This window comes from Bombina bombina, chromosome 4 (assembly GCF_027579735.1).
Source record: "Bombina bombina isolate aBomBom1 chromosome 4, aBomBom1.pri, whole genome shotgun sequence".
NCBI classification, from domain to species: Eukaryota; Metazoa; Chordata; class Amphibia; order Anura; family Bombinatoridae; genus Bombina; species Bombina bombina.
The window spans coordinates 84,911,566-84,938,517 of NC_069502.1; the positions used below are offsets into that span (position 1 = coordinate 84,911,566).

A 26,952-nucleotide genomic window follows, 5' to 3' on the forward strand; every position below is an offset into this window, starting at 1 on the left:
CAGAGAATCCTTGCTTGCAGGGAAAAGTATCCATTAAAAGGATTCAAATCTTCAGACACAATCTTCGCCATCCTCCCGTGATCAAGGCAAAGAGAATGTCTGGGGGTTATGGGTAAGAGAAGTGATACTTAACAGCTCTGATGGGGTGCTCTTTGCCTCCTCCTGCTGGCCAGGAGTGAATATCCCACTAGTAATTAGAATGTTTTGTGGACTCTCCATGCCATAGGAAAAATACAAAACTAAAACTCCAAGTTGAACGATAAACCACACATGTCATCAGCAACTTGTTCTCTGTTACAGCAAGGACATTAAAAAAAACAAACAAACAAATATAGTTTTAAAAAGGAATAAATGACTTCCAGATTACGGAAGGTGAATATTCATACTGTACCAGGTAGCCCCCAGCCACTCTTGAGATAGGCATTTGAAGAGTCCTAGAGGTTAATGCTAAACCTTCACAAGGAAGCAAATTATATTAACCCTTTACAGCACTAATAAAAGAGAACTCACAGGGTACAAGTAGATTTTTTTTTTAGGATAGGACATGCTGTGTGATACTGGTATACTTTCCTGAGACAAATAATATTAGGATGGCAATAAAAAGCTTCTGAATCTTTCAGGCTTGTCAAATTCACACAATTTCGCAACTCCACCCCTATTTATATAGCACACATGGATAAAAACTTGGCACATGTTTAGTTTTGCGTTTCTGGGAATAATCTTGTTTTCCTGGACTGCAGCGATCTAGTCCTGCACTTCAGCTTACCTAGATCATGTGCCAAATATTTACAGATAGTGACGTTTTTACAGAAAGCACATAGCACACATTAATCTTTGCAATTAACCCCACAAATAAATATACACTCATATGTGCTTGTCTGAACACTCACTTATTGATGTTGCTTCCTTCTTTCAAACGGTCCCCTGCTGCCCCTGTCTTTGTGGCTCTTTCGCTGCCCGCTAAATCTACCAAGCTCAGCTTACTGACTTTCTCACCTGATGTCTGGAAAATAAATATTTTAATTCATAGCATTTGATAGTAAATATACATCTATTTATGCTAAAATACTTATATGCAATAGCAACACATTCAATCATATTATCAGTATTATTTCAGATCTAAAGAAGACCATAAACTTTTAAACAGAAAACAATTACTACTTACTGCAATACTCCATTATTTTGGCATCTGCATAACTGCATTAAAGGGGCAATCTACTCAAGAATTTTTATTGTTTAAAAAGATAAATAATCCCTTTATTATCCATTTCCCAGTTATGCATAATCAACATAGTTATATTAATATCATTTTTACCTCTGTGATTACCTTGTATTTAAGCCTCTGCAGACTGTCCCCTTATTTCAGTTCATTGGACAGACTTTCATTTTAGCCAATCAGTGCCCTCTCATAAGTAACTCCACGGGCGTGAGCACAATGTTATCTATATGGCACACGTGAACTAATGCCCTATAGCTGTGAAGACCCGTCATATGCATTTAGATAAGAGGCGGCCTTCAAGGGCTTAGACATTAGCATATGAGCCTACCTAGGTTTAGCTTTCAACTAAGAATACCAAGAGAACAAAGCAAATTTGATTTTAAAAGTAAATTGGAAAGTTGCTTAAAATTGCATGCCCTATCTGAATCATGTAAGTTTAATTTTTGACTAGACTGTCTCCAGTCTACATATCTAAATTTTTTTTTTTAAAAAATATTTTTTAAATTATACTGAAAAGAAACTGTACATTTATTCTTTACCACAGCAGAATTTTTTTTTATTGTGAACATAAGGCAGATTAAAAAATGAATTGAGAATGGTTATAACTATTTTTTGCACATGTTTATAAAATACACATGTTGAATATAAAGTGGATAAAATTACCTCCATCTGATAGACAGCTAGCAATCTCTTCAAAGCAGTTTTTATTAAAAAAAAAATGGTAAATTGTGGTAAAGATTAAGAGAAACATTTTCTACAATTCAGAGAGGGAATGAATGAACAGTAATTGTAGATGAGGTTTGAGATACAGAATATGAATGTTACTTATGTGTTAGATGATGCTATTTAAGGGACATTGTACAAAAATATTCCCTTTCATGTAAAAAAAAAAAAAGGTTTGTGATTGCACGCTTTTAAAGTCGTTTTAATTAAGTCTAAAAGGAAATGCGTGCTCTCCAGCTAGGTATTCATTAGTCAATGGCTGACAGTGACAACTCCAACAACTGTAGATGTAGACTGGGACAAGTCTGACAAGATGTGTAAATGTACGTTTATTAAGCAACGTAACTAATATACACCACTTCCTTTTTAAATGCTCTCTTTTAAAAGGAAGAAGATATTTGCATACTGCAGTATTGATTTAGCTGGTAAATATGGACTATGATTGGTGCCAGAGATAAGAGAAGGGAGTCAGTTATATGTGGAAGTAGCACAAATTTTGAGAGGGGATGAATGTGAGCCTGGGAAATTGCTTCAGTCCCCAAGCTATATAGGAACCTCAGGGAAACCAATTATTTACACAAAGCATTGCTATTTTACTCTAACACTGGCAGAACTGTTGACATTACAATGTACACTTACATAGCAAGCTTGTATTCTGCAATGCAAGTGGTGACAGCAGCTTTGTGCAACTAACAGTTTGTCTAATTGCCTGTCTATTCACAGCTACAAAACTAGATGTCCAATTATATAGATGTCCTCTGCTTCTGATGAAAGATTTTTGATCTTCAGTTAAAAAGCTTTATTTGCTATGACTACTTGGCGAGTTCATCAAGGTGAGGGGTAGAACAGCCAGCAGAGTCTCAAATTATACAGCGAAAAAAAAAAGTGAACTATTGACACTAATTTGAGGAAGGGTCATGTTTTGGCGAACAAAATGCTTTCATTTGCGCAGTAATTCTGTGTATTATGATAGGAGCGCGAAGAGTTCCTTCCCTATACGATGCTTCATTTCACAGTACTTGAAGCTAGTAAAAAGATGAATTAGGCAAAAAATGAAACATTCCACGTATGCAAATTATTTGAAATGTAATGATTTTGAAGTATTGCAATATATTCCAAGTATGACAATCTTTAATAATCTAAATTAAGGAAAACAACCTAAAGGGACCACGGAAAGCCTCAATAAAAGATCACGTTTTACAAATATTGCTTTTGTCATACAAAAAACAGTTTTAATGACATCTTAATTAAATTTGATTAGCAAAGGAATGCATTTCAAACTTGATTAGAAGCATGTTTGTAATATGCTTATATTATTTAAAATGCATTTAGTAAAAATGTAACGCTGCTTTAGCGATACTACTGTATTAAAGGGATATTAAGCATTAACTTCCCTTTCATGATTCAGATAGATATGCAATTTTAAACAACTTTCTAATTTACTTCTATTATCAAATTTGTTTCATTCTTTTTTATTGAGATGCAGGATGTACCCTAAAGGGGCAGTTTACTTGAAAATGTTTATCGTTTAAAAAGATAGATAATCCCTTTATTATTACCTATTCACCAGTTTTGCATAACCAACACTGTTATATTAATATACCTTTTAGCTCTATGATTACATTGTATCTAAGCCCCTGCAGACTGCCCCTTATCTCAGTGCGTTTCACAAACTTGCACGGGAGTGAGCACAATGTTATCTATATGGCACACAAACTAAAACTGTCTGGCTGTGAAAAGCTAATAAAATGCACTGAGATAAAAGGTGGCCTGCAGGGGCTTAGAAACAGGCAGTGATTTAGAAGTTATAAAGCATATTAATATAAAAGTGCTGGTTGTGCAAAGCTGGGGAATGGGAGTAAAGGCGTTATTTATCTTTTTAAATGATAAAGAAAATCAAGTAGACTGTCCCTAATTGAGTGCTCTATTAAAAATTGAACTGAAGTGTCAGTGCTTCTCTATCCACCAGTGATTTAAGCTTGCTTTTTTCGAAATCCAATTTAAAATAAGATATTACTCAAAGAGAATGTGTAGTGACATCTTAGCTTGTAAAACAAATACAAGCTACATGTTTTAATGTTTCCGGTTCAATGCAAATATGGTCTTATAGTCAATATATTGAAGCCATTTATTATAAAACTAAAATAATCTAGGCAATTGCAGTTATCCAGCAATTCACAAAAATTTTAGATTAAAAAAAAAGAGAAAGTTTGCAAACGACTGCAAAAATACTTTACTGAGCTATTGCAATCTTCTCTTGAAATCTGTCTTATAATGACTGAGTTAATGTGTTTGCATAAAACATTATAAGAAATTAGGAGTGTTTTTAGTATCTGTAATTGCATGGATCAACATTAACAATGGCAGAGTTGGTCTTCTCTAAATAGTATGGCGTTTTATTAGAGTTTAGATTGCCCTGAACTAAGAATGGTCAGACATCCCAAGCATCCCACAAGTACAGATGGTTCCACAAAACACGTTAAAAAGATCCATTAAATGTACAAAGCTATGAAAAAGCAGATAAGCCCTAAAAAGCGCACTGGAGGGTTCCTCGTAAAAGTGGTCAGGGCACGCAGAAGAAAAGAGAGTGTAAGAAGGGCTTCAAGATTTATAGGGAAAGAAAATATCTTTGCTTTTTAAACCAAAAAGAGTAGGCAGATGGCACAAAGCTGTGTTGTATGGGACTGATGACCTAGAAACGCCTATGTGATACCGCAAATCACAACATAAAACCAGATCTAAGGAAAAACTTTTAGGGAAACAAAACACATATGTTGTATTACTAAGGAAGGAGAAAGGTATATTATTATAACATCTTATTAAAGCTACAAATGTTTATGAAACTGAATAAAAGTTAGGTTTTTAAGATTGAAAGTTAAGTTTTTCATTTTTAAGTTACTTTATTAATAAAAAAAAGAAAGAGCCCTAAAAGGCAAACATTTGTATAACAGAGGAGGAATGTATTGATATTGAACAAGTGGAAGAACGGTATGATGTTGGGCTATAAAACAAAACAAGCATGGTATACTTTTACCATGAGAATTCAATGAAAACTAGTAAATAGTAATCTAATGTTGCCATCTATATAGAATTTGGAATTGTGAAAACAATGTAGGTATTTTTGTGAAGAGAGCAACTGGATTATTGAATAGAATTGTATGTTAAACAAAAGATCTCAATATAAAATAAATGTATCTCCTCTACTGAAGCCAATTAGGGGACACATATAAACAAGGTGCATCGATCAAGCAATCACTGTACAGAATGCAGCACAGTTCAGCTTGAAAAGTCTGCAGTACATACATCCAACTGTCTGCAGTTAAAGTAGCAAAAAGTTCTCCTATGCACACGGCCTAGCTTCCATTGCTGTTGTAAACTATGCAAACTGGCGGTGACAGCAAATATCGCTATTAAATTCTATAGATACTTCTTCTTACACCAGTTTACAACAGCAATTAAAATTAGGCCCCTTTAATTCAACACTGGAATGCCTTTTACTATATACTCAGAGAAGCATTGTCTAAAATAAACTGTATTATTGTAGCGGATTTGTAAGAGAGTAAGACAAGGATACAGAGAGCTAAGAAGAACCTGCACCGGGCAGGATTGGAAGACAAAGCATTTGAGAAAGAGAAGACACTCACCGCTGATTTAACGTCACAAAGAGTGTGTGTGAGGATGATGTTGAACACAGCATGGGATCTGCTGCTCTCCTCGTTCATGTTGGTTGCAGCTACTGTACGTGATTTGTTACCCTCCGACATCAAAGATTCTATGTCCTGAATTGAAGAACATGAGAACATTAGGCTGGTCAGAAAAACAAAAAAATAAGCGGTGCTCAGGTAAATGCGCATAAAAAAAAATCTTTAATGAAGCATGGATTCTAAAAATACATAAAATTACACTTGCAAGTGAAAAAAAAAATGGCTTGACGGGTTTCGGCTTACGTCGTCATTATTAGGCTGATCCCAGATTCCTGAGTATCTCAAATACTAGAAACAGGAAATGTGCCATTTAAATTTAAAGATAATAGAGTTTCCAAAGGGGGGAACTTATAGGAGCACGCTGAATGCATCAAAGATAATAATGTGACACAATGTCCAATGACAGATGATAATAATTTTACCAAAACGTTTTTTTCCAAAAACGTGACTGAATGAACAGTTAGTGCAAAAACAGACTTGAAAGGATTTGAGCTGAGGCCGCTCCTCTTGATCCCGGTGTGGGGGACGATCTAAACAATCAAGAGAGAGAGAGGGCGCCTCATAGTGTAAGCTGTTCTTAAAAAATGCTGTTGTTGTGCATAAATGAAAAGGCAATACAAATTGAAACAATTTGTATTGCCTGAGGAAACAACCAGTTTATACGGTCGAGAAATGCGTTGCAGTGACAAGAATAAAGCACTTTTTAACTATAACTTTTTCGGAAGTTATCGTATGGTTTTATCTCCCTTTGGGTGCCAATCAGGGTACACCGCAGCACCAAGCTCATATCAACAAAGCGGCCAATATTGGATAACGGCTGACACTGACACAGAGAAATCCAGGACACAGTTGACCAACGAGCCGGATCAGTGTGCTAACCACTGTTAAGTGTTAGTCCACCTGCTGGCACCGGTCAAAGTGCGGTGCAATATTATCTGGTAAGCCTTTTCATTTATGCACAACAACAGCATTTTTTAAGAACAGCTTACACTATGGAGGCGCCCTCTCTCTCTCTTTTGATTGGCCATTTAAATTTTACCTTTTAAAGCACAACATTAAGATGAGGTCAACACCAATCAGCAACCGTAATGAATAAGTAATGAAATGTGAAAAAATAGTATGCACCAAAATTATTTCCACATACGAAAAAATATTAGAGCAATAAATATGCAACTGTAAAGAAACCTTCCCTCACTTAAAGGGACATTATACACTAGATTTTTCTTTGCATAAATGTTTTGAAGATGATCCATTTATATAGCCCATATAGTTTATTGTTTTTTTAAATGTATAATTTTGCTTATAACATTGCTCTGATTTTCAGACTCCTGACCAAGCCCCAAAGTTTTAGGAGAATACCGACGTATACCTACTCCAAGCTTGCTTCTGTTTGTGTATAGGGTCTTTTCGTATGCAAAGGAAGGGGGAGGGTCTGATTTTTCCCACTTGCAGTGGGTGTTCCAGCTACCTTTTTAACAGAGATAAACGGTTTTATACTGGATGTTTATATCAGTATCTGTGCATATTATTCTTTATAGTAGTGTATTACATGCAGTTATATGAAAATTGGTGTATACTGTCCCTTTAAAGGAGCATGAAACCCATTATTTTTTCTTTTCATGATTTAGATAGAGTGCAATTTTAAACAACTTTCTATTTTACTTCTGTTGTCAAATTTTATTTCTTCTCTTGGTATCTTTTTATTGAAAAGCTGAGTAAGCTCAGCTGTTTAAACTACAAAAAGAAATGTTCTTAAGTTTCATATCCCTTTAAGGGTACCTATTTGTTACATAGTTTTCTCATATAGTTTAGGTTTGCTAACAGGTGTTATATTTTTGCTTAAAGGAACATAAAAAGAGCAATAAGAAAATGTTCTAATAGGCTACAGTATGTTAATTGCACAGATCTATGTGTCAGCTATGGAGCAGCAATGCCAATCCTGAGATGAACATGACCAGTGATTGGAGGCTAAGCACAGATTGCCAGCTGAACTCAGGTACAGAGCAGTAGTGCATTGCAAGTCCACAGCTGAATTTAACTATGTATTAACGACTTTGCCAGGGCTAAACAGAGCATTTTCTTATTGCTTGAACAGAACAATGTAACCAACTCTTCAATAAGAAAAATCCAATACAGGTTCACAAGCTTATTTACTAAAGTGTGGGGCAGCTCAACAAATCGCCTAAACAAGATAAAGGAAATATCACGCACTTGATTAGTGAATCTAGCTCTGTGTTTCACAAATATTGTTAAAGGGACATGAAACCCAAACATTTTCTTTCATGATTCAGATAGAGAATACAATTTCAAACAACTTTCCAATTTACTTCTATTATTTAATTTGCTTCTTTCTCCTGTTATCCTTTGCTGAAATGTTTATCTAGGAAAGTTCATGTGCGGTAGAGAACCTAGGTTCTAGCTGTTGATTGGTGGCTGCATATATAAACTGATTGTCATTGGCTCACCCATGTGTTCAGTTAGAACTTTAACAAAGATACCAAGAGAATGAAGCAAATTTGATAATAGAAGTAAACGGGAACGTTGTTTAAAATTGTATGTTCTACCTAAATAATGAAAGAAAATGTCCCGTTAATACTACATCCTTCTAGCACACTTACTTCTGACACACTGTGTCTACACAAAACATATTTGGGTTTCATGTCCCATTAATACTGCACCTTTCTAGCACACTTACTTCTGACACACTGTGTCTACACAAAACATATTTGGGTTTCATGTCCCATTAATACTGCACCCTTCTAGCACACTTACTTCTGACACACTGTGTCTACACAAAACATATTTGGGTTTCACGTCCCGTTAATACTGCACCCTTCTAGCACACTTACTTCTGACACACTGTGTCTACACAAAACATATTTGGGTTTCATGTCCCGTTAATACTGCATCCTTCTAGCACACTTACTTCTGACACACTGTGTCTACACAAAACATATTTGGGTTGAGATGTTCTGATGCATACATACACCCCCACTGTCTATACAAAGAGGTCTAAAGAGAAGAAATCACTTAGCGCCTACTACCAGAAGGACCCTTGGCTTTGATATGTGACCCCTAGTAGTCAAATAAGTTATAAGCAAAATCAGAAATTATCAAAGCGCCAGCGGACCGGCTGGGTTCAGAATGTAAAACCAAATCCTTTACAATGTGGTTTAAACAAATGATTTATTACAAATTTAAAACAAATTTAAAAACAAATTTAAAAACATAAATTCTTGACAATACTTTCAGGATTGTTTTGAAGTATACGTATCTAAACTTGGTGCATATATAGAGTGGTTTGGTTGTACACAATACTTGATGAGAATAAAAATGCCTTGTAATAATACAACAATACCAAAAGCAGTCTGTTTTTCTATGTTATATGAAATCCTTAGGTATGTTAAAAAGTGAATCCCTCAAGTTTGATAGCTTGAAATCCTCCGAAGGCTGAATATAAAATTGTTAATAAATGGAAATGAACATAATCGGAGAACAATCCTAAATTGGTGCTTATCAGATAAAATAATTTGACCGGATGAACAAGGTATATATCACACCTCTGTAGGAGTTCACACCGATCTTATAGTAGCGCTACCCACTATATTTATCAGAACAATCCACAATAGTTATCAAAACAATCCACAGGTTATGCATAAAATTGTGTGATTATATAACAATATTAGCTTCCATACATGTTTGTGTATTATAGTGTTTGTTAGACGCTTGTATCAGATCCCTAAGGTTATATGTGACCAGAGTGAGACCGGTCAACTGTACCTTTAAAGGATCAGTGACCGTTCTCCGCTAGCGAAGAAGATAAAGGATGCGTGTTCTATTTGGGTGACTGTGTGACAGGTCAAATTGTGAAAACACAAAAATCAACAAAGAAAATATACGTCGCTGTGCTAACTTTAACAGTACAAAACTTCTAAAATGAAAATATCAAATCAGTGTTCACGTGATATCACATAGGTGTAGGGTGCAGAAATTTCAATACAAACTACAAGGTTTCTTGAATATGAACTGTGCCGTACAGTCCCGGTATTCTGGAAAACTATGTAAAAGAGTTTTTTGGGTGTCTTTTAAAGAGTGCTTTAAATCAAACTTAATCCTAAAGTGGTGTTTCCGATTCACACCTTATATGTCACTAGTGACCAACATGATTGCAACCAACATAATGCTTTGAGTGAAAAAATAGAAAAAATGAAAAAAATGAGCAAATGAAAAAAGTAGAAAAATAAATAAAAAAGTGAAAAAACTAAAAATGTGTTACACAAAGTCTTCGTTAAAAATCAAAGTTCTAGTGTTTCCAAATGTGGGTGATTCGTTTCTTCTATGCACTTTATCAGTTTATGTGGAATATATAGTTGCCTGCAGTGGGGGTTTGGGCTTCAATGTCAATAGACTATTTTCAGCTCCAGCGTCACTCAAGTTATTACTTCCTTCTGCCAAAAGAAATAATAATAGTGCAGATTGTTTTTCTAATGTATAAATAAATGGAATGCTACTCACCAGTCGACGCGTTTCGGTCCAACATAGACCTTTTTCAAGACTTTTCTGCACTATTATTATTTCTTTTGGCAGAAGGAAGTAATAACTTGAGTGACGCTGGAGCTGAAAATCGTCTATTGACGTTGAAGCCCAAACCCCCACTGCAGGCAACTATATATTCCACATAAACTGATAAAGTGCATAGAAGAAACGAATCACCCACATTTGGAAACACTAGAACTTTGATTTTTAACGAAGACTTTGTGTAACACATTTTTAGTTTTTTCACTTTTTTATTTTTCTACTTTTTTCATTTGCTCATTTTTTTCATTTTTTCTATTTTTTCACTCAAAGCATTATGTTGGTTGCAATCATGTTGGTCACTAGTGACATATAAGGTGTGAATCGGAAACACCACTTTAGGATTAAGTTTGATTTAAAGCACTCTTTAAAAGACACCCAAAAAACATAATTTATGCTTACCTGATAAATTCCTTTCTTCTGTAGTGTGATCAGTCCACGGGTCATCATTACTTCTGGGATATTACTCCTCCCCAACAGGAAGTGCAAGAGGATTCACCCAGCAGAGCTGCATATAGCTCCTCCCCTCTACGTCACTCCCAGTCATTCGACCAAGGACCAACGAGAAAGGAAAAGCCAAGGGTGAAGTGGTGACTGGAGTATAAATTAAAAAATATTTACCTGCCTTAAAAACAGGGCGGGCCGTGGACTGATCACACTACAGAAGAAAGGAATTTATCAGGTAAGCATAAATTATGTTTTCTTCTGTTAAGTGTGATCAGTCCACGGGTCATCATTACTTCTGGGATACCAATACCAAAGCAAAAGTACACGGATGACGGGAGGGATAGGCAGGCTCTTTATACAGAAGGAACCACTGCCTGAAGAACCTTTCTCCCAAAAATAGCCTCTGATGAAGCAAAAGTGTCAAATTTGTAAAATTTGGAAAAAGTATGAAGCGAAGACCAAGTTGCAGCCTTGCAAATCTGTTCAACAGAGGCCTCATTCTTGAAGGCCCAAGTGGAAGCCACAGCTCTAGTAGAATGAGCTGTAATTCTTTCAGGAGGCTGCTGTCCAGCAGTCTCATAAGCTAGACGAATTATGCTACGAAGCCAAAAAGAAAGAGAGGTAGCGGAAGCTTTTTGACCTCTCCTCTGCCCAGAGTAAATGACAAACAGAGAAGACGTTTGTCGAAATTCCTTAGTTGCCTGTAAGTAAAATTTTAGAGCACGGACTACATCCAGGTTGTGCAGTAGACGTTCCTTCTTTGAAGAAGGATTTGGGCATAAGGAAGGAACAACAATCTCTTGATTGATATTCCTGTTAGTAACTACCTTAGGTAAGAACCCAGGTTTAGTACGCAGGACTACCTTATCCGAATGAAAAATCAAATAAGGAGAATCACAATGTAAGGCTGATAATTCAGAGACTCTTCGAGCCGAGGAAATAGCCATTAAAAATAGAACTTTCCAAGATAACAACTTTATATCAATGGAATGAAGGGGTTCAAACGGAACGCCCTGTAAAACATTAAGAACAAGGTTTAAACTCCATGGTGGAGCAACAGTCTTAAACACAGGCTTAATCCTGGTCAAAGCCTGACAAAAAGCCTGGACGTCAGGAACTTCTGACAGACGTTTGTGTAACAGAATGGACAGAGCTGAGATCTGTCCCTTTAATGAACTAGCAGATAAACCCTTTTCTAAACCTTCTTGTAGAAAAGACAATATCCTAGGAATCCTAACCTTACTCCAAGAGTAACCTTTGGATTCACACCAATATAGGTATTTACGCCATATCTTATGGTAAATCTTTCTGGTAACAGGTTTCCTAGCCTGTATTAAGGTATCAATAACTGACTCAGAAAACCCACGTCTTGATAAAATCAAGCGTTCAATTTCCAAGCAGTCAGCTTCAGAGAAGTTAGATTTTGATGTTTGAAGGGACCCTGTATCAGAAGGTCCTGTTTCAGAGGTAGAGACCAAGGTGGACAGGATGACATGTCCACCAGGTCTGCATACCAAGTCCTGCGTGGCCACGCAGGTGCTATTAGAATCACTGATGCTCTCTCTTGTTTGATTCTGGCAATCAATCGAGGAAGCAACGGGAAGGGTGGAAACACGTAAGCCATCCTGAAGTCCCAAGGTGCTGTCAGAGCATCTATCAGGACTGCTCCTGGATCCCTGGATCTGGACCCGTAACGAGGAAGCTTGGCGTTCTGTCGAGACGCCATGAGATCTATCTCTGGTTTGCCCCAACGTCGCAGTATTTGGGCAAAGACCTCCGGATGAAGTTCCCACTCCCCCGGATGAAAAGTCTGACGACTTAAGAAATCCGCCTCCCAGTTCTCCACTCCCGGGATGTGGATTGCTGACAGGTGGCAAGAGTGAGACTCTGCCCAGAGAATTATCTTTGATACTTCCATCATAGCTAGGGAGCTTCTTGTCCCTCCCTGATGGTTGATGTAAGCTACAGTCGTGATGTTGTCCGACTGAAACCTGATGAACCCCCGAGTTGTCAACTGGGGCCAAGCCAGGAGGGCATTGAGAACTGCTCTCAATTCCAGAATGTTTATTGGCAGGAGACTCTCCTCCTGACTCCATTGTCCCTGAGCCTTCAGAGAATTCCAGACGGCACCCCAACCTAGAAGGCTGGCGTCTGTTGTTACAATTGTCCAGTCTGGTCTGCTGAATGGCATCCCCCTGGACAGATGTGGCCGAGAAAGCCACCATAGAAGAGAATTACTGGTCTCTTGATCCAGATTCAGAGAAGGGGATAAGTCTGAGTAATCCCCATTCCACTGACTTAGCATGCACAGTTGCAGTGGTCTGAGGTGTAAGCGTGCAAAGGGTACTATGTCCATTGCCGCTACCATTAAGCCGATTACCTCCATGCATTGAGCCACTGACGGGTGTTGAATGGAATGTAGGGTGCGGCAAGCACTTTGAAGTCTTGTTAGCCTGTCCTCTGTCAGGTAAATCTTCATTTCTACAGAATCTATAAGAGTGCCCAGGAAGGGAACTCTTGTGAGTGGAACGAGTGAACTTTTCTTTTCGTTCACCTTCCATCCATGTGACCTTAGAAATGCCAGCACTAACTCTGTATGAGACTTGGCAGTTTGAAAGCTTGAAGCTTGTATCAGAATGTCGTCTAGGTATGGAGCTACCGAGATCCCACGCGGTCTTAGTACCGCCAGAAGAGCACCCAGAACCTTTGTGAAGATTCTTGGAGCTGTAGCCAATCCGAATGGAAGAGCCACAAACTGGTAATGCCTGTCTAGGAAGGCAAACCTTAGGTACCGATAATGATCTTTGTGAATCGGTATGTGAAGGTAAGCATCTTTTAAATCTACAGTGGTCATGTACTGACCCTCTTGGATCATAGGTAAAATTGTCCGAATAGTCTCCATCTTGAACGATGGAACTCTTAGGAATTTGTTTAGGATCTTTAAGTCCAGGATTGGTCTGAAAGTTCCCTCTTTTTTGGGAACCACAAACAGATTTGAGTAAAACCCCTGTCCCTGTTCCGATCGTGGAACTGGATGGATTACTCCCATTAACAAGAGCTCTTGTACGCAGCGTAGAAACGCCTCTTTCTTTGTCTGGATTGTTGACAACCTTGACAGATGAAATCTCTCTCCTGGAGGAGAGTATTTGAAGTCCAGAAGGTATCCCTGAGATATTATCTCTAGCGCCCAGGGATCCTGGACATCTCTTGCCCAAGCCTGGGCGAAGAGAGAAAGTCTGCCCCCCACTAGATCCGATCCCGGATCGGGGGCCCTCAATTCATGCTGTTTTAGGGGCAGTAGCAGGTTTCCTGGCCTGCTTGCCCTTGTTCCAGGACTGGTTAGGTTTCCAGCCTTGTCTGTAGCGAGCAACAGCTCCTTCCTGTTTTGGTGCAGAGGAAGTTGATGCTGCTCCTGCTTTGAAATTACGAAAGGAACGAAAATTAGACTGTCTAGCCTTAACTTTGGCTTTGTCCTGAGGCAGGGCATGGCCTTTACCTCCTGTAATGTCAGCGATAATCTCTTTCAACCCGGGCCCGAATAAGGTCTGCCCTTTGAAAGGTATATTAAGCAATTTAGACTTAGAAGTAACATCAGCTGACCAGGATTTTAGCCACAGCGCCCTGCGTGCCTGAATGGCGAATCCTGAATTCTTCGCCGTAAGTTTAGTAAGATGTACTACGGCCTCCGAAACGAATGAATTAGCTAGTTTAAGGACTCTAAGCCTGTCCGTAATGTCGTCCAGAGTAGCTGAACCAATGTTCTCTTCCAGAGACTCAATCCAGAATGCCGCTGCAGCCGTGATCGGCGCAATGCATGCAAGGGGTTGCAATATAAAACCTTGTTGAACAAACATTTTCTTAAGGTAACCCTCTAACTTTTTATCCATTGGATCTGAAAAAGCACAGCTATCCTCCACCGGGATAGTGGTACGCTTAGCTAAGGTAGAAACTGCTCCCTCCACCTTAGGGACCGTTTGCCATAAGTCCCTTGTGGTGGCGTCTATTAGAAACATTTTTCTAAATATCGGAGGGGGTGAGAACGGCACACCGGGTCTATCCCACTCCTTAGTAACAATTTCAGTAAGTCTCTTAGGTATAGGAAAAACCTCAGTACTCGTCGGTACCGCAAAATATTTATCCAACCTACACATTTTCTCTGGTATTGCAACTGTGTTACAATCATTCAGAGCCGCTAACACCTCCCCTAGTAATACACGGAGGTTTTCCAGTTTAAATTTAAAATTTGAAATATCTGAATCCAGTCTGTTTGGATCAGAACCGTCACCCACAGAATGAAGTTCTCCGTCCTCATGTTCTGCCACCTGTGACGCAGTGTCTGACATGGCCCTAATATTATCAGCGCACTCTGTTCTCACCCCAGAGTGATCACGCTTACCTCTTAGTTCTGGTAATTTAGCCAAAACCTCAGTCATAACAGTAGCCATATCCTGTAATGTGATTTGTAATGGCCGCCCAGATGTACTCGGCGCTACAATATCACGCACCTCCCTCTGAGCGGGAGATGTAGGTACTGACACGTGAGGCGAGTTAGTCGGCATAACTCTCCCCTCGTTGTTTGGTGAAATTTGTTCAATTTGTACAGATTGACTTTTATTTAAAGTAGCATCAATACAGTTAGTACATAAATTTCTATTGGGCTCCACTTTGGCATTGCAACAAATGACACAGGTATCATCCTCTGAATCAGACATGTTTAACACACTAGCAAATAAACTTGCAACTTGGAAATACAATTCAATTAGAATAATATTAAAACGTACTGTGCCTTTAAGAAGCACAGAAGATCTATGACAGTTGAAAATTAATAAATTGAAACAGTTATAGCCTCAATCCTTGTAAACAACACAACTTTAGCAAAGGTTTAATCCCATTAGCAAAGATAACAAATTCTGAAAGCAGGAAACAAATTACAGAATAAACGTTTTTTATCTCAGTCAAACTACAATTCTCACAGCTCTGCTGAGAGAAATTACCTCCCTCAAAATAAGTTTTGAAGACCCCTGAGCTCTGTAGAGATGAACCGGATCATGCAGGGAATACAATGAGTTGCTGACTGAAATATTTGATGCGTAGTAAAAGCGCCAAAAAACGGCCCCTCCCCCTCACACACAGCAGTGAGGGAGAACAGAAACTGTCAGAAAAACAGATTAAGCAACTGCCAAGTGGAAAAATAGTGCCCAAACATTTATTCACTCAGTACCTCAGTAAATGAAAACGATTTTACATTCCAGCAAAAACGTTAAACATAATCTCTAGTTATTAAACAGCTTTATGTATTTCTTACAGTGTAATTCTAGTGAAGTACCATTCCCCAGAATACTGAAGTGTAAAGTATACATACATGACATTATATCGGTATGGCAGGATTTTCTCATCAATTCCATTATCAGAAAATAAAAACTGCTACATACCTCTATGCAGATTCATCTGCCCGCTGTCCCCTGATCTGAAGTTTACCTCTCCTCAGATGGCCGAGAAACAGCAATATGATCTTAACTACTCCGGCTAAAATCATAACAAAAACTCTGGTAGATTCTTCTTCAAACTCTGCCAGAGAGATAATAACACACTCCGGTGCTATTTTAAAATAACAAACTCTTGATTGAAGATAAAAACTAAGTATAATCACCATAGTCCTCTCACACATCCTATCTAGTCGTTGGGTGCAAGAGAATGACTGGGAGTGACGTAGAGGGGAGGAGCTATATGCAGCTCTGCTGGGTGAATCCTCTTGCACTTCCTGTTGGGGAGGAGTAATATCCCAGAAGTAATGATGACCCGTGGACTGATCACACTTAACAGAAGAAAACTCTTTTACATAGTTTTCCAGAATACCGGGACTGTACGGCACAGTTCATATTCAAGAAACCTTGTAGTTTGTATTGAAATTTCTGCACCCTACACCTATGTGATATCACGTGAACACTGATTTGATATTTTCATTTTAGAAGTTTTGTACTGTTAAAGTTAGCACAGCGACGTATATTTTCTTTGTTGATTTTTGTGTTTTCACAATTTGACCTGTCACACAGTCACCCAAATAGAACACGCATCCTTTATCTTCTTCGCTAGCGGAGAACGGTCACTGATCCTTTAAAGGTACAGTTGACCGGTCTCACTCTGGTCACATATAACCTTAGGGATCTGATACAAGCGTCTAACAAACACTATAATACACAAACATGTATGGAAGCTAATATTGTTATATAATCACACAATTTTATGCATAACCTGTGGATTGTTTTGATAACTATTGTGGATTGTTCTGATAAATATAGTGGGTAGCGCTACTATAAGATCGGTGTGAACTCCTACAGAGGTGTGATATATACCTTGTTCATCCGGTCAAATTATTTTATCTGATAAGCACCAATTTAGGATTGTTCTCCGATTATGTTCATTTCCATTTATTAACAATTTTATATTCAGCCTTCGGAGGATTTCAAGCTATCAAACTTGAGGGATTCACTTTTTAACATACCTAAGGATTTCATATAACATAGAAAAACAGACTGCTTTTGGTATTGTTGTATTATTACAAGGCATTTTTATTCTCATCAAGTATTGTGTACAACCAAACCACTCTATATATGCACCAAGTTTAGATACGTATACTTCAAAACAATCCTGAAAGTATTGTCAAGAATTTATGTTTTTAAATTTGTTTTTAAATTTGTTTTAAATTTGTAATAAATCATTTGTTTAAACCACATTGTAAAGGATTTGGTTTTACATTCTGAACCCAGCCGGTCCGCTGGCGCTTTGATAATTTCTGATTTTGCTTATACAAAGAGGTCTCCCCTTCCTATTTCGAATCTATAAAGCTGCATATTTTCTTACTCGCCATCTTCAATCACAGCCGAATTCTTAAAATATAGCATGTTTTTTCACTTTTATGGAATTTTTAAACAATGAATTAAGATTAGACAATTTAAATAAAGATTTTTTTTAAAGACAACATCATGCAAATCCTTACCTTGTAACTGGCTACTGCCAACCTGGAAAGACCATCAACGTATGGGCCCAACACTTTGTGCTCTCTCACTTTAAGAGACTGACGATTCCTGGGAAGAAAATCATACGGTTACTTTTAATGAGGTGATGGAGATAATTAGCTAACTCAAGTGATTTTTAAAGTTAAAAGTGATAGCAAACTTTAAAGGGACACAGTACCCAATTTTTTTTCTTTTGTAATTCAGAAAGAGCATGCAATTTTAAGCAACTTTCTAACTTACTCCTATTATCAATTTTTCTTCGTTCTCTTGCTATCTTTATTTGAAAAAGAAGGCATCTAAGCTTGTTTTGGGTTCAGTACTCTGGACAGCAACTTTTTTATTGGTGAATGAATTTATCCACCAATCAGCAAGGACAACCCAGGCTGTTCAACAAAAATGGGCCGGCATCTAAACTTACATTCTTGCATTTCAAATAAAGATACCAAGAGAATGAAGAAAATTTGATAAAAGGAGTAAATTCGAAAGATGCTTAAAATGTCATGCGCAATCTGAATCACGAAAGAAAAAATTTGGGTACAGTGTCCCTTTAACCAATTAAAGCCCAGTATTAAATAATATTCTTAAAAACAGGGGCACTTTAATTCATTAAAGTTTATAAACACTCTTATTTTTAAAAATACTTACCTTTGTGTTATGGTAAACATAACGCTGATCCGCCGCCCGCATTTCCTGCTTTCTTTAGCAGATCGATGACGAATTCAGGCTTCCACCAATCATTGTGTGCCCCCTTTGGCATCCAGCTTGTGGGGCATCCAATGATTGGAGGAAGCCGGATTCGTCATCCATCTGCTAAAGAAAGCAGGAAATGCAGGGCAGAGGATCGGCGTTATGTTTATCATAACACAAAGGTAAGTTTTTAAAAAAAATAAGCGTGTTTGTAAACTTTAATAAATTAAAGTGCCCCTGCTCTTAAGATTATTATATAATACTGGGCTTTAATTTGTTAAGGTTTAAAATCATTTTAAATACAATAGTAAAACAAAACAAGGCAGAAAAAAAGGGAAAGATTAGAAAAGGAATGTGACAGAATAAAAAAAAAATAAAAAAAATTTTCATGCATATAGGTGTATATTTTAGCCATTGCAAAAAATCTCTTTTACTCTCTCTCTCAAAGCTGCAAGCGTTGCTAAGCCTGGGAAGTGCAAAATATTTTAACAGGCTTTGTATCCATGGTTTAAGTATGATTAGCTTGGAAACCTGAAATAAAAAGCGGAGTTAAAAAAAAAAAACCCTAGAAACTTTATGTATGCAAAAGGATAGTAATATTAACTTCCCTATTGTAGTGATTACATATACATAGGGCTCGATTTATCAAGCCATGGCGGAAAGCTGCGTAATATGCACACTGTCCGCCCCAGCTCGCCTCTGGCAACACCGCCCCCTGTACGCGCACAGCCAATCACATGTGAGCAGGAGCTGTCAATCACCCCGGGGAAATTTAAATTCTCCACCTAAGAGGTGAAGAGGCTAGAAAGCAGCGGTCTGATGACCGTTGCTTGATAAATACTGACTGCTAGATCTCTTGTGAGAACCTGCAGTCGTAGCGAGGCGCAGGGCTTGATAAATCAAGCCTATAAATAAGAAAAAAAAAAGGAAACTTACACTTGCATAAAATTTACATGCATTATATCCTTCAATTAACACAATATTCCATGCTACAAAGGCAGAATTATAAAGATTAGCGCATGCAATTAGTCATGTTTCCTTCTCCATAATAATTATTTCAAAGCATATTTTGGGCAGTTTTCATAATTTGCCTTAAAGCCCCTTGTATGTGTTTTTAAGACCGCTTTAGTAACATACACCAGCAGAACCTTTTCTATTTTACTTTTAAGCTGAAAAACATATTTTATGCTTACCTGAAAAATGAATTCCTTTCATGGTGGTGAGAGTCCACAATCCATTACTCCTGGGAATTACTCTTCCTTACCACTAAGAGGAGACAAAGATTCCCAAACCACTCCCACCTCAGTTACCTCAGCAAAATGAGGTAATAAAAAAGTAATAAGGGTCATAAAAGGTCTCTTGGACTTTCACCACCATGAAAAATTAATTGATCAGATAAGCATAACTTATGTTTTCTCTCATACAGGTGGCGAGAGTCCACGATCCATTACTCATGGGAATAAATACCCAAGCTGTGGAGTCCATGAGCAATAGCATAACATAAGGAGAGCGATTTGAAGAAAGAAATAAAAAAAAAAAAAAAAAATCCACAACCCCACAAAAAAGGTTTTTTTTTTTTTTTTTTTTTTCTTAAAATGCACTTAAAAAACAAACCAGGCAAGAAAAAAAAATTAAGCTGAGACAATTGCCTAAAGGGCCTTTCTACCAAAGGCTGCTACGAAGAAGCAAAAACATCAAAATGATCGAATTTTGTAAAGGTATGCAAAGAAGACCAAGCAGCTGCTTTGCAAATCTGGGCAACAAACCTGATTCTTGAAAGCCCAAGAAGCCGACCTAGTAGAATGAGCAGTAATCAGTTGCGGTGGAGGCAGACCTGCCTCCATGTAAGCCTTGTGAATCAAGAGTTTCAACCATGAGGCCAAAGAGACAGTAGAAACTTTCTGTTCTTTTCTAGCACAAGAAAAAAAGTGTATGAACAACCAAGAAGTCTTTCTAAAGTCGTTAGTAGTACCAATATAATATTGCAATGCTCTAACAACATCCAAATTATGTGGTGTGTCAAGTTTTATTGGCGTGCTTAGTTTAAACTTCACAGGAAGGCCTTCGGGTCTATGCGGGTCGGGATAGAGCACGTTGGTTTAACACTCGTCGACAGGGAACATTACCAGTTTCTGAGGTTTGCCTTTCTAGACAAACATTTTCAGTTTGTTAAATCAACGTGCTCTATCCCAACCCGCCTAGACCCGAAGGCCTTCATGCGAAATTAAAACTAAACTAAGCACGCCAATAAAACTTGACACGCCACAAAACAGCAAGGGGAATAAATGTCTGTCTTCTGTCTGAGGGCAATATTAATATATATATATATATATACACACATACACACACACACATACAATAAATGCCAATAACAAGGCTATAGAGTGTCAAAACAGACACTCGTCCACCAGCAAACAACCAGTAGACAGCGAAACTAGTACTGAAACATTTCCGCAGAGGTTACGGAATAGGAGTATATTGTAGATCCAAAGAAGGAAGCAAAAGACCTGTGACCGATTACGGAGGGTTTGTGACACATTTCCCATGAGGCAAAAAAGGAGCAACAAACCATACCCCACATACATCCCTCTGACAAGCACTGTACTATGAGGGGAAACCAGGCATCAATATAGACTGAGAACACCCCTCTCTAAAGCACCAAATGCACATCTTCATTCTTCAACCACCTTCAGCAGAGGCACATTAAAGACTAAGGTATGTGTGAGGTGGGAGGGGTTTTATAGAGCCCTTAGGGTTTGGGAATCGTTGCCTCCTCCTAGTAGTAAGGAAGAGTAATTCCCAGGCGTAACGGATCTTGGACTCTCAACACCTGTATGAAAGAAATCACATTTAAATACACCTAAGTTTAAATCCAGTGCAAGCTTCTTAGACTACTGGGTATCTTCTTCTTAGGTCCAAATGATCCATTCCTAACAAAGTATTAAAGCCTTTAAAGTGCCAATGGCCAAATGAATAGCAGCAAATTGAACTAACTCATTCAACAGGCAAAACGCTTTCCCCTGTATACATTTAAGCAGCACATCCCTAGAAGAGTAACTCAGTCTACAAACACCATATTAAAAAGTTAATGAAAGCCTTCTGGTAAGGAAATAGGTTATACATTAATTGGGGGATCTGCAAAACAGCTGCTTGCAGGATTTGCCCACATTTTTGTTTTGAAGTGGCTTGAAAAATAACAACAGAAAACGTTAATCAGTCATCAGCTTTACTCTACCTCAGATTTACAAAGTAGCTAGATTTTTATGCTCAGATTGTAACAGAATGAAGACATACGACTGATGAAGGATGGAGCAACGCTTGCAAACATATTTTTCTGAATATTAAATAATAATGAAAAAAAACAGAATTTATGTTTACCTGATAAATTACTTTCTCCAACGGTGTGTCCGGTCCACGGCGTCATCCTTACTTGTGGGATATTCTCTTCCCCAACAGGAAATGGCAAAGAGCCCAGCAAAGCTGGTCACATGATCCCTCCTAGGCTCCGCCTTCCCCAGTCATTCGACCGACGTAAAGGAGGAAAATTTGCATAGGAGAAACCATATGATACCGTGGTGACTGTAGTTAAAGAAAATAAATTATCAGACCTGATTAAAAAACCAGGGCGGGCCGTGGACCGGACACACCGTTGGAGAAAGTAATTTATCAGGTAAACATAAATTCTGTTTTCTCCAACATAGGTGTGTCCGGTCCACGGCGTCATCCTTACTTGTGGGAACCAATACCAAAGCTTTAGGACACGGATGAAGGGAGGGAGCAAATCAGGTCACCTAGATGGAAGGCACCACGGCTTGCAAAACCTTTCTCCCAAAAATAGCCTCAGAAGAAGCAAAAGTATCAAACTTGTAAAATTTAGTAAAAGTGTGCAGTGAAGACCAAGTCGCTGCCTTACATATCTGATCAACAGAAGCCTCGTTCTTGAAGGCCCATGTGGAAGCCACAGCCCTAGTGGAATGAGCTGTGATTCTGTCAGGAGGCTGCCGTCCGGCAGTCTCGTAAGCCAATCTGATGATGCTTTTAATCCAAAAAGAGAGAGAGGTAGAAGTTGCTTTTTGACCTCTCCTTTTACCAGAATAAACAACAAACAAGGAAGATGTTTGTCTAAAATCCTTTGTAGCATCTAAATAGAATTTTAGAGCACGAACAACATCCAAATTGTGCAACAGACGTTCCTTCTTTGAAACTGGATTCGGACACAAAGAAGGTACGACTATCTCCTGGTTAATGTTTTTGTTAGAAACAACTTTCGGAAGAAAACCAGGTTTAGTACGTAAAACCACCTTATCTGCATGGAACACCAGATAAGGAGGAGAACACTGCAGAGCAGATAATTCTGAAACTCTTCTAGCAGAAGAAATTGCAACCAAAAACAAAACTTTCCAAGATAATAACTTAATATCAACGGAATGTAAGGGTTCAAACAGAACCCCCTGAAGAACTGAAAGAACTAAATTGAGACTCCAAGGAGGAGTCAAAGGTTTGTAAACAGGCTTGATTCTAACCAGAGCCTGAACAAAGGCTTGAATATCTGGCACAGCTGCCAGCTTTTTGTGAAGTAACACAGACAAGGCAGAAATCTGTCCCTTCAAGGAACTTGCAGATAATCCTTTCTCCAAACCTTCTTGAAGAAAGGATAGAATCTTAGGAATTTTTACCTTGTCCCAAGGGAATGCTTTAGATTCACACCAACAGATATATTTTTTCCATATTTTGTGGTAAATTTTTCTAGTTACAGGCTTTCTGGCCTGAACAAGAGTATCAATGACAGAATCTGAGAATCCTCGCTTTGATAAGATCAAGCGTTCAATCTCCAAGCAGTCAGTTGGAGTGAGACCAGATTCGGATGTTCGAACGGACCTTGAACAAGAAGGTCTCGTCTCAAAGGTAGCTTCCATGGTGGAGCCGATGACATATTCACCAGGTCTGCATACCAAGTCCTGCGTGGCCACGCAGGAGCTATCAAGATCACCGATGCCCTCTCCTGCTTGATCCTGGCTACCAGCCTGGGGATGAGAGGAAACGGCGGGAATACATAAGCTAGTTTGAAGGTCCAAGGTGCTACTAGTGCATCTACTAGAGTCGCCTTGGGATCCCTGGATCTGGACCCGTAGCAAGGAACCTTGAAGTTCTGACGAGAGGCCATCAGATCCATGTCTGGAATGCCCCACAGTTGAGTAATTTGGGCAAAGATTTCCGGATGGAGTTCCCACTCCCCTGGATGAAATGTCTGACGACTCAGAAAATCCGCTTCCCAATTTTCCACTCCTGGGATGTGGATTGCAGACAAGTGGCAGGAGTGAGTCTCCGCCCATTGAATGATTTTGGTCACTTCTTCCATCGCCAGGGAACTCCTTGTTCCCCCCTGATGGTTGATGTACGCAACAGTTGTCATGTTGTCTGATTGAAACCGTATGAACTTGGCCTTTGCTAGCTGAGGCCAAGCCTTGAGAGCATTGAATATCGCTCTCAGTTCCAGAATATTTATCGGTAGAAGAGATTCTTCCCGAGACCAAAGACCCTGAGCTTTCAGGGGTCCCCAGACCGCGCCCCAGCCCACCAGACTGGCGTCGGTCGTGACAATTACCCACTCTGGTCTGCGGAAGCTCATCCCCTGTGACAGGTTGTCCAGGGACAGCCACCAACGGAGTGAATCTCTGGTCCTCTGATTTACTTGTATCGTCGGAGACAAGTCTGTATAGTCCCCATTCCACTGACTGAGCATGCACATTTGTAATGGTCTTAGATGAATGCGCGCAAAAGGAACTATGTCCATTGCCGCTACCATCAAACCTATTACTTCCATGCACTGCGCTATGGAAGGAAGAGGAACAGAATGAAGTATTTGACAAGAGTTCAGAAGTTTTGTTTTTCTGGCCTCTGTCAGAAAAATCCTCATTTCTAAGGAGTCTATTATTGTTCCCAAGAAGGGAACCCTTGTTGACGGAGATAGAGAACTCTTTTCTACGTTCACTTTCCATCCGTGAGATCTGAGAAAGGCCAAGACAATGTCCGTGTGAGCCTTTGCTTGAGGAAGGGACGACGCTTGAATCAGAATGTCGTCCAAGTAAGGTACTACTGCAATGCCCCTTGGTCTTAGCACCGCTAGAAGGGACCCTAGTACCTTTGTGAAAATCCTTGGAGCAGTGGCTAATCCGAACGGAAGTGCCACAAACTGGTAATGCTTGTCCAGGAATGCGAACCTTAGGAACCGATGATGTTCCTTGTGGATAGGAATATGTAGATACGCATCCTTTAAATCCACCGTGGTCATGAATTGACCTTCCTGGACGGAAGGAAGAATTGTTCGAATGGTTTCCATTTTGAACGATGGAACCTTGAGAAACTTGTTTAGGATCTTGAGATCTAAGATTGGTCTGAACTCTAAGCCATCTCCGTGGAGATGTTGCCTGTACAACGGCAAAGAGAATGACTGGGGAAGGCGGAGCCTAGGAGGGATCATGTGACCAGCTTTGCTGGGCTCTTTGCCATTTCCTGTTGGGGAAGAGAATATCCCACAAGGATGACGCCGTGGACCGGACACACCTATGTTGGAGAAAGACATGCTCTAATTTGTTAGACTATGTGTATTTAATCCCCAACAAAGGGGTTAAAAAAACAGTTAAAGTACCGTCAGGAGCTCCAGAGAACTGCTAGTTAAAAGCACAAACTGCTGCTGACACAATCAACAGCGCTAGTTGCACAACCCAGCTGTTTGACTAGCGCTGCTCTTGTGTTACCAGAAGCTTCTGCTTGGGACCAGCAGTGCTCTGTGGCTTCAGAGTAGTACTTTATGTGTATAACCCCATTCAACTATGTGTATAACCCCTTTGTGTTATAATTTCATGCTCTAACTATCACAGCATGTCATTTTTTCTCATTATTATGGCTAATTAATAATAAAATGTATACTCTTGAGTACACACACCTAAAGTGATGGTAAACGATGGTTTAGAACAAAGTGCCATGTGAAAGACCATGTGTTAAAATATCTAATCGAACCCTTTTTTGTTGTTGTCTTACATACCTGAAAAATGTAGTTATGTCTGCATTTAGGATGCATACTCTGGCGGCCCCCTCCAGCCCCCCTCGCAATTTCATTTTTTTTTCTTTGCTTTGAACCAATCAAAAGCGATGTCAACTGACAGCCTTTAAATAATGGGGAGACAAACCGGAGTTACCACGCGCGCTCTCCACTCTGGTAGTGTAATGAATCATCAGCCAATCAGCTTTGGCCACTATGATGTGTCACAACGCGCGTTCATGAAAGGCACACACATGCGCGCTACGGGCAGAGGGAGGTTCGCAATCAAATGGGATTAAACACTGAATCCTAACTCTAGCATTGCAGTCAACAGTGAATCTTGTGATACACTGCTTACTTGTATGACATAGCAGTCACATTGGAGCATGCACGTAAAAGAGGCAGCACAAGTGCGCGCATAGAGTAACAGTTACATTTGAGCTTTCTATCAGGTAACTTCACTCCACCCTCATAATACATTTTTTTCTTTATTCTGTGACGTGTAGAGCGGGCCAACCCGCTATGCGCATCACTGAACTAAAACCTGGAAACTCTACGAGGGTGGAGTGAAGGTACTTGATGTACAGGTGGGAAATTTGATTATATTTAAAAATGTATAATATATTTCTTCTGTTAAGTGTGATCAGTCCACGGGTCATCATTACTTGTGGGATATTAACTGCTCCCCTACAGGAAGTGCAAGAGGATTCACCCAGCAGAGTTGCTATATAGCTCCTCCCCTCTACGTCACCTCCAGTCATTCTCTTGCACCCAACGACTAGATAGGATGTGTGAGAGGACTATGGTGATATATTTAGTTTTTATATCTTCAATCAAAAGTTTGTTATTTTATAATAGCACCGGAGTGTGTTATTCCTTCTCTGGTAGAATTTGAAGAAGAATCTACCTGAGTTTTTCTATGATTTTAGCCGGAGTAGTTAAGATCATATTGCTGTTTCTCGGCCATCTGAGGAGTGAGGTAAACTTCAGATCAGGGGACAGCAGGCAGATTAATCTGCAAAGAGGTATGTAGCAGTTTATTATTTTCTGACATGGAATTGATGAGAAAATCCTGCCATACCGTTATAATGTAAACTCAGCCTTGAATGCAGTAGATGTAGCTGATATCAGGCTGTCATGTATGTATATTTTACACTTCAGTTTTCTGGGAAATGGTACTTCTCTGGCTTTTAAACTGTATACATAGACTTAACCTATTTTGCAGGGACTTGCAATAGGTTTTAAATGACAATTAATTATTGAGGTAAAATGTTTTTTTGCTGGCATGTAAAAACGTTTTTTTCTCTGAGGTACTGGGTGAAAAAATGTTTTGGGCACTTTTTTTCCACTTGGCAATAGTTTTGATTTAAATTAGAGCAGTTCACTGATCCCTCTCACTGTTATGTGTGTGGGGGAGGGGCCATTTTGGTGCTTTCACTATGCATCAGAAAAACTCAGTCAGAGGTTCATTTTCTTCCTGCATGATCCGGTTCATCTCTACAGAGTTCAGGGATCTCAAGAGTCTTTTTTGAGGGAAGT

General features: G+C 39.0%; 1 protein-coding gene across 1 annotated transcript in view; it reads right to left on the minus strand.

Annotated features, from left to right (window-relative positions):
* Positions 1-26,952, minus strand: part of KIF13B (kinesin family member 13B) — a 654,496-nt gene that overhangs the window by 374,275 nt on the left and 253,269 nt on the right. The window contains exons 7-9 of the mRNA XM_053709534.1: positions 17,666-17,753; positions 5,587-5,721; positions 891-1,003 (exon numbers count right to left, since the gene is read on the minus strand). Of these exons, the coding sequence (XP_053565509.1) occupies positions 891-1,003; positions 5,587-5,721; positions 17,666-17,753 (336 nt within the window). The remainder of the gene's footprint in view (positions 1-890; positions 1,004-5,586; positions 5,722-17,665; positions 17,754-26,952) is intronic.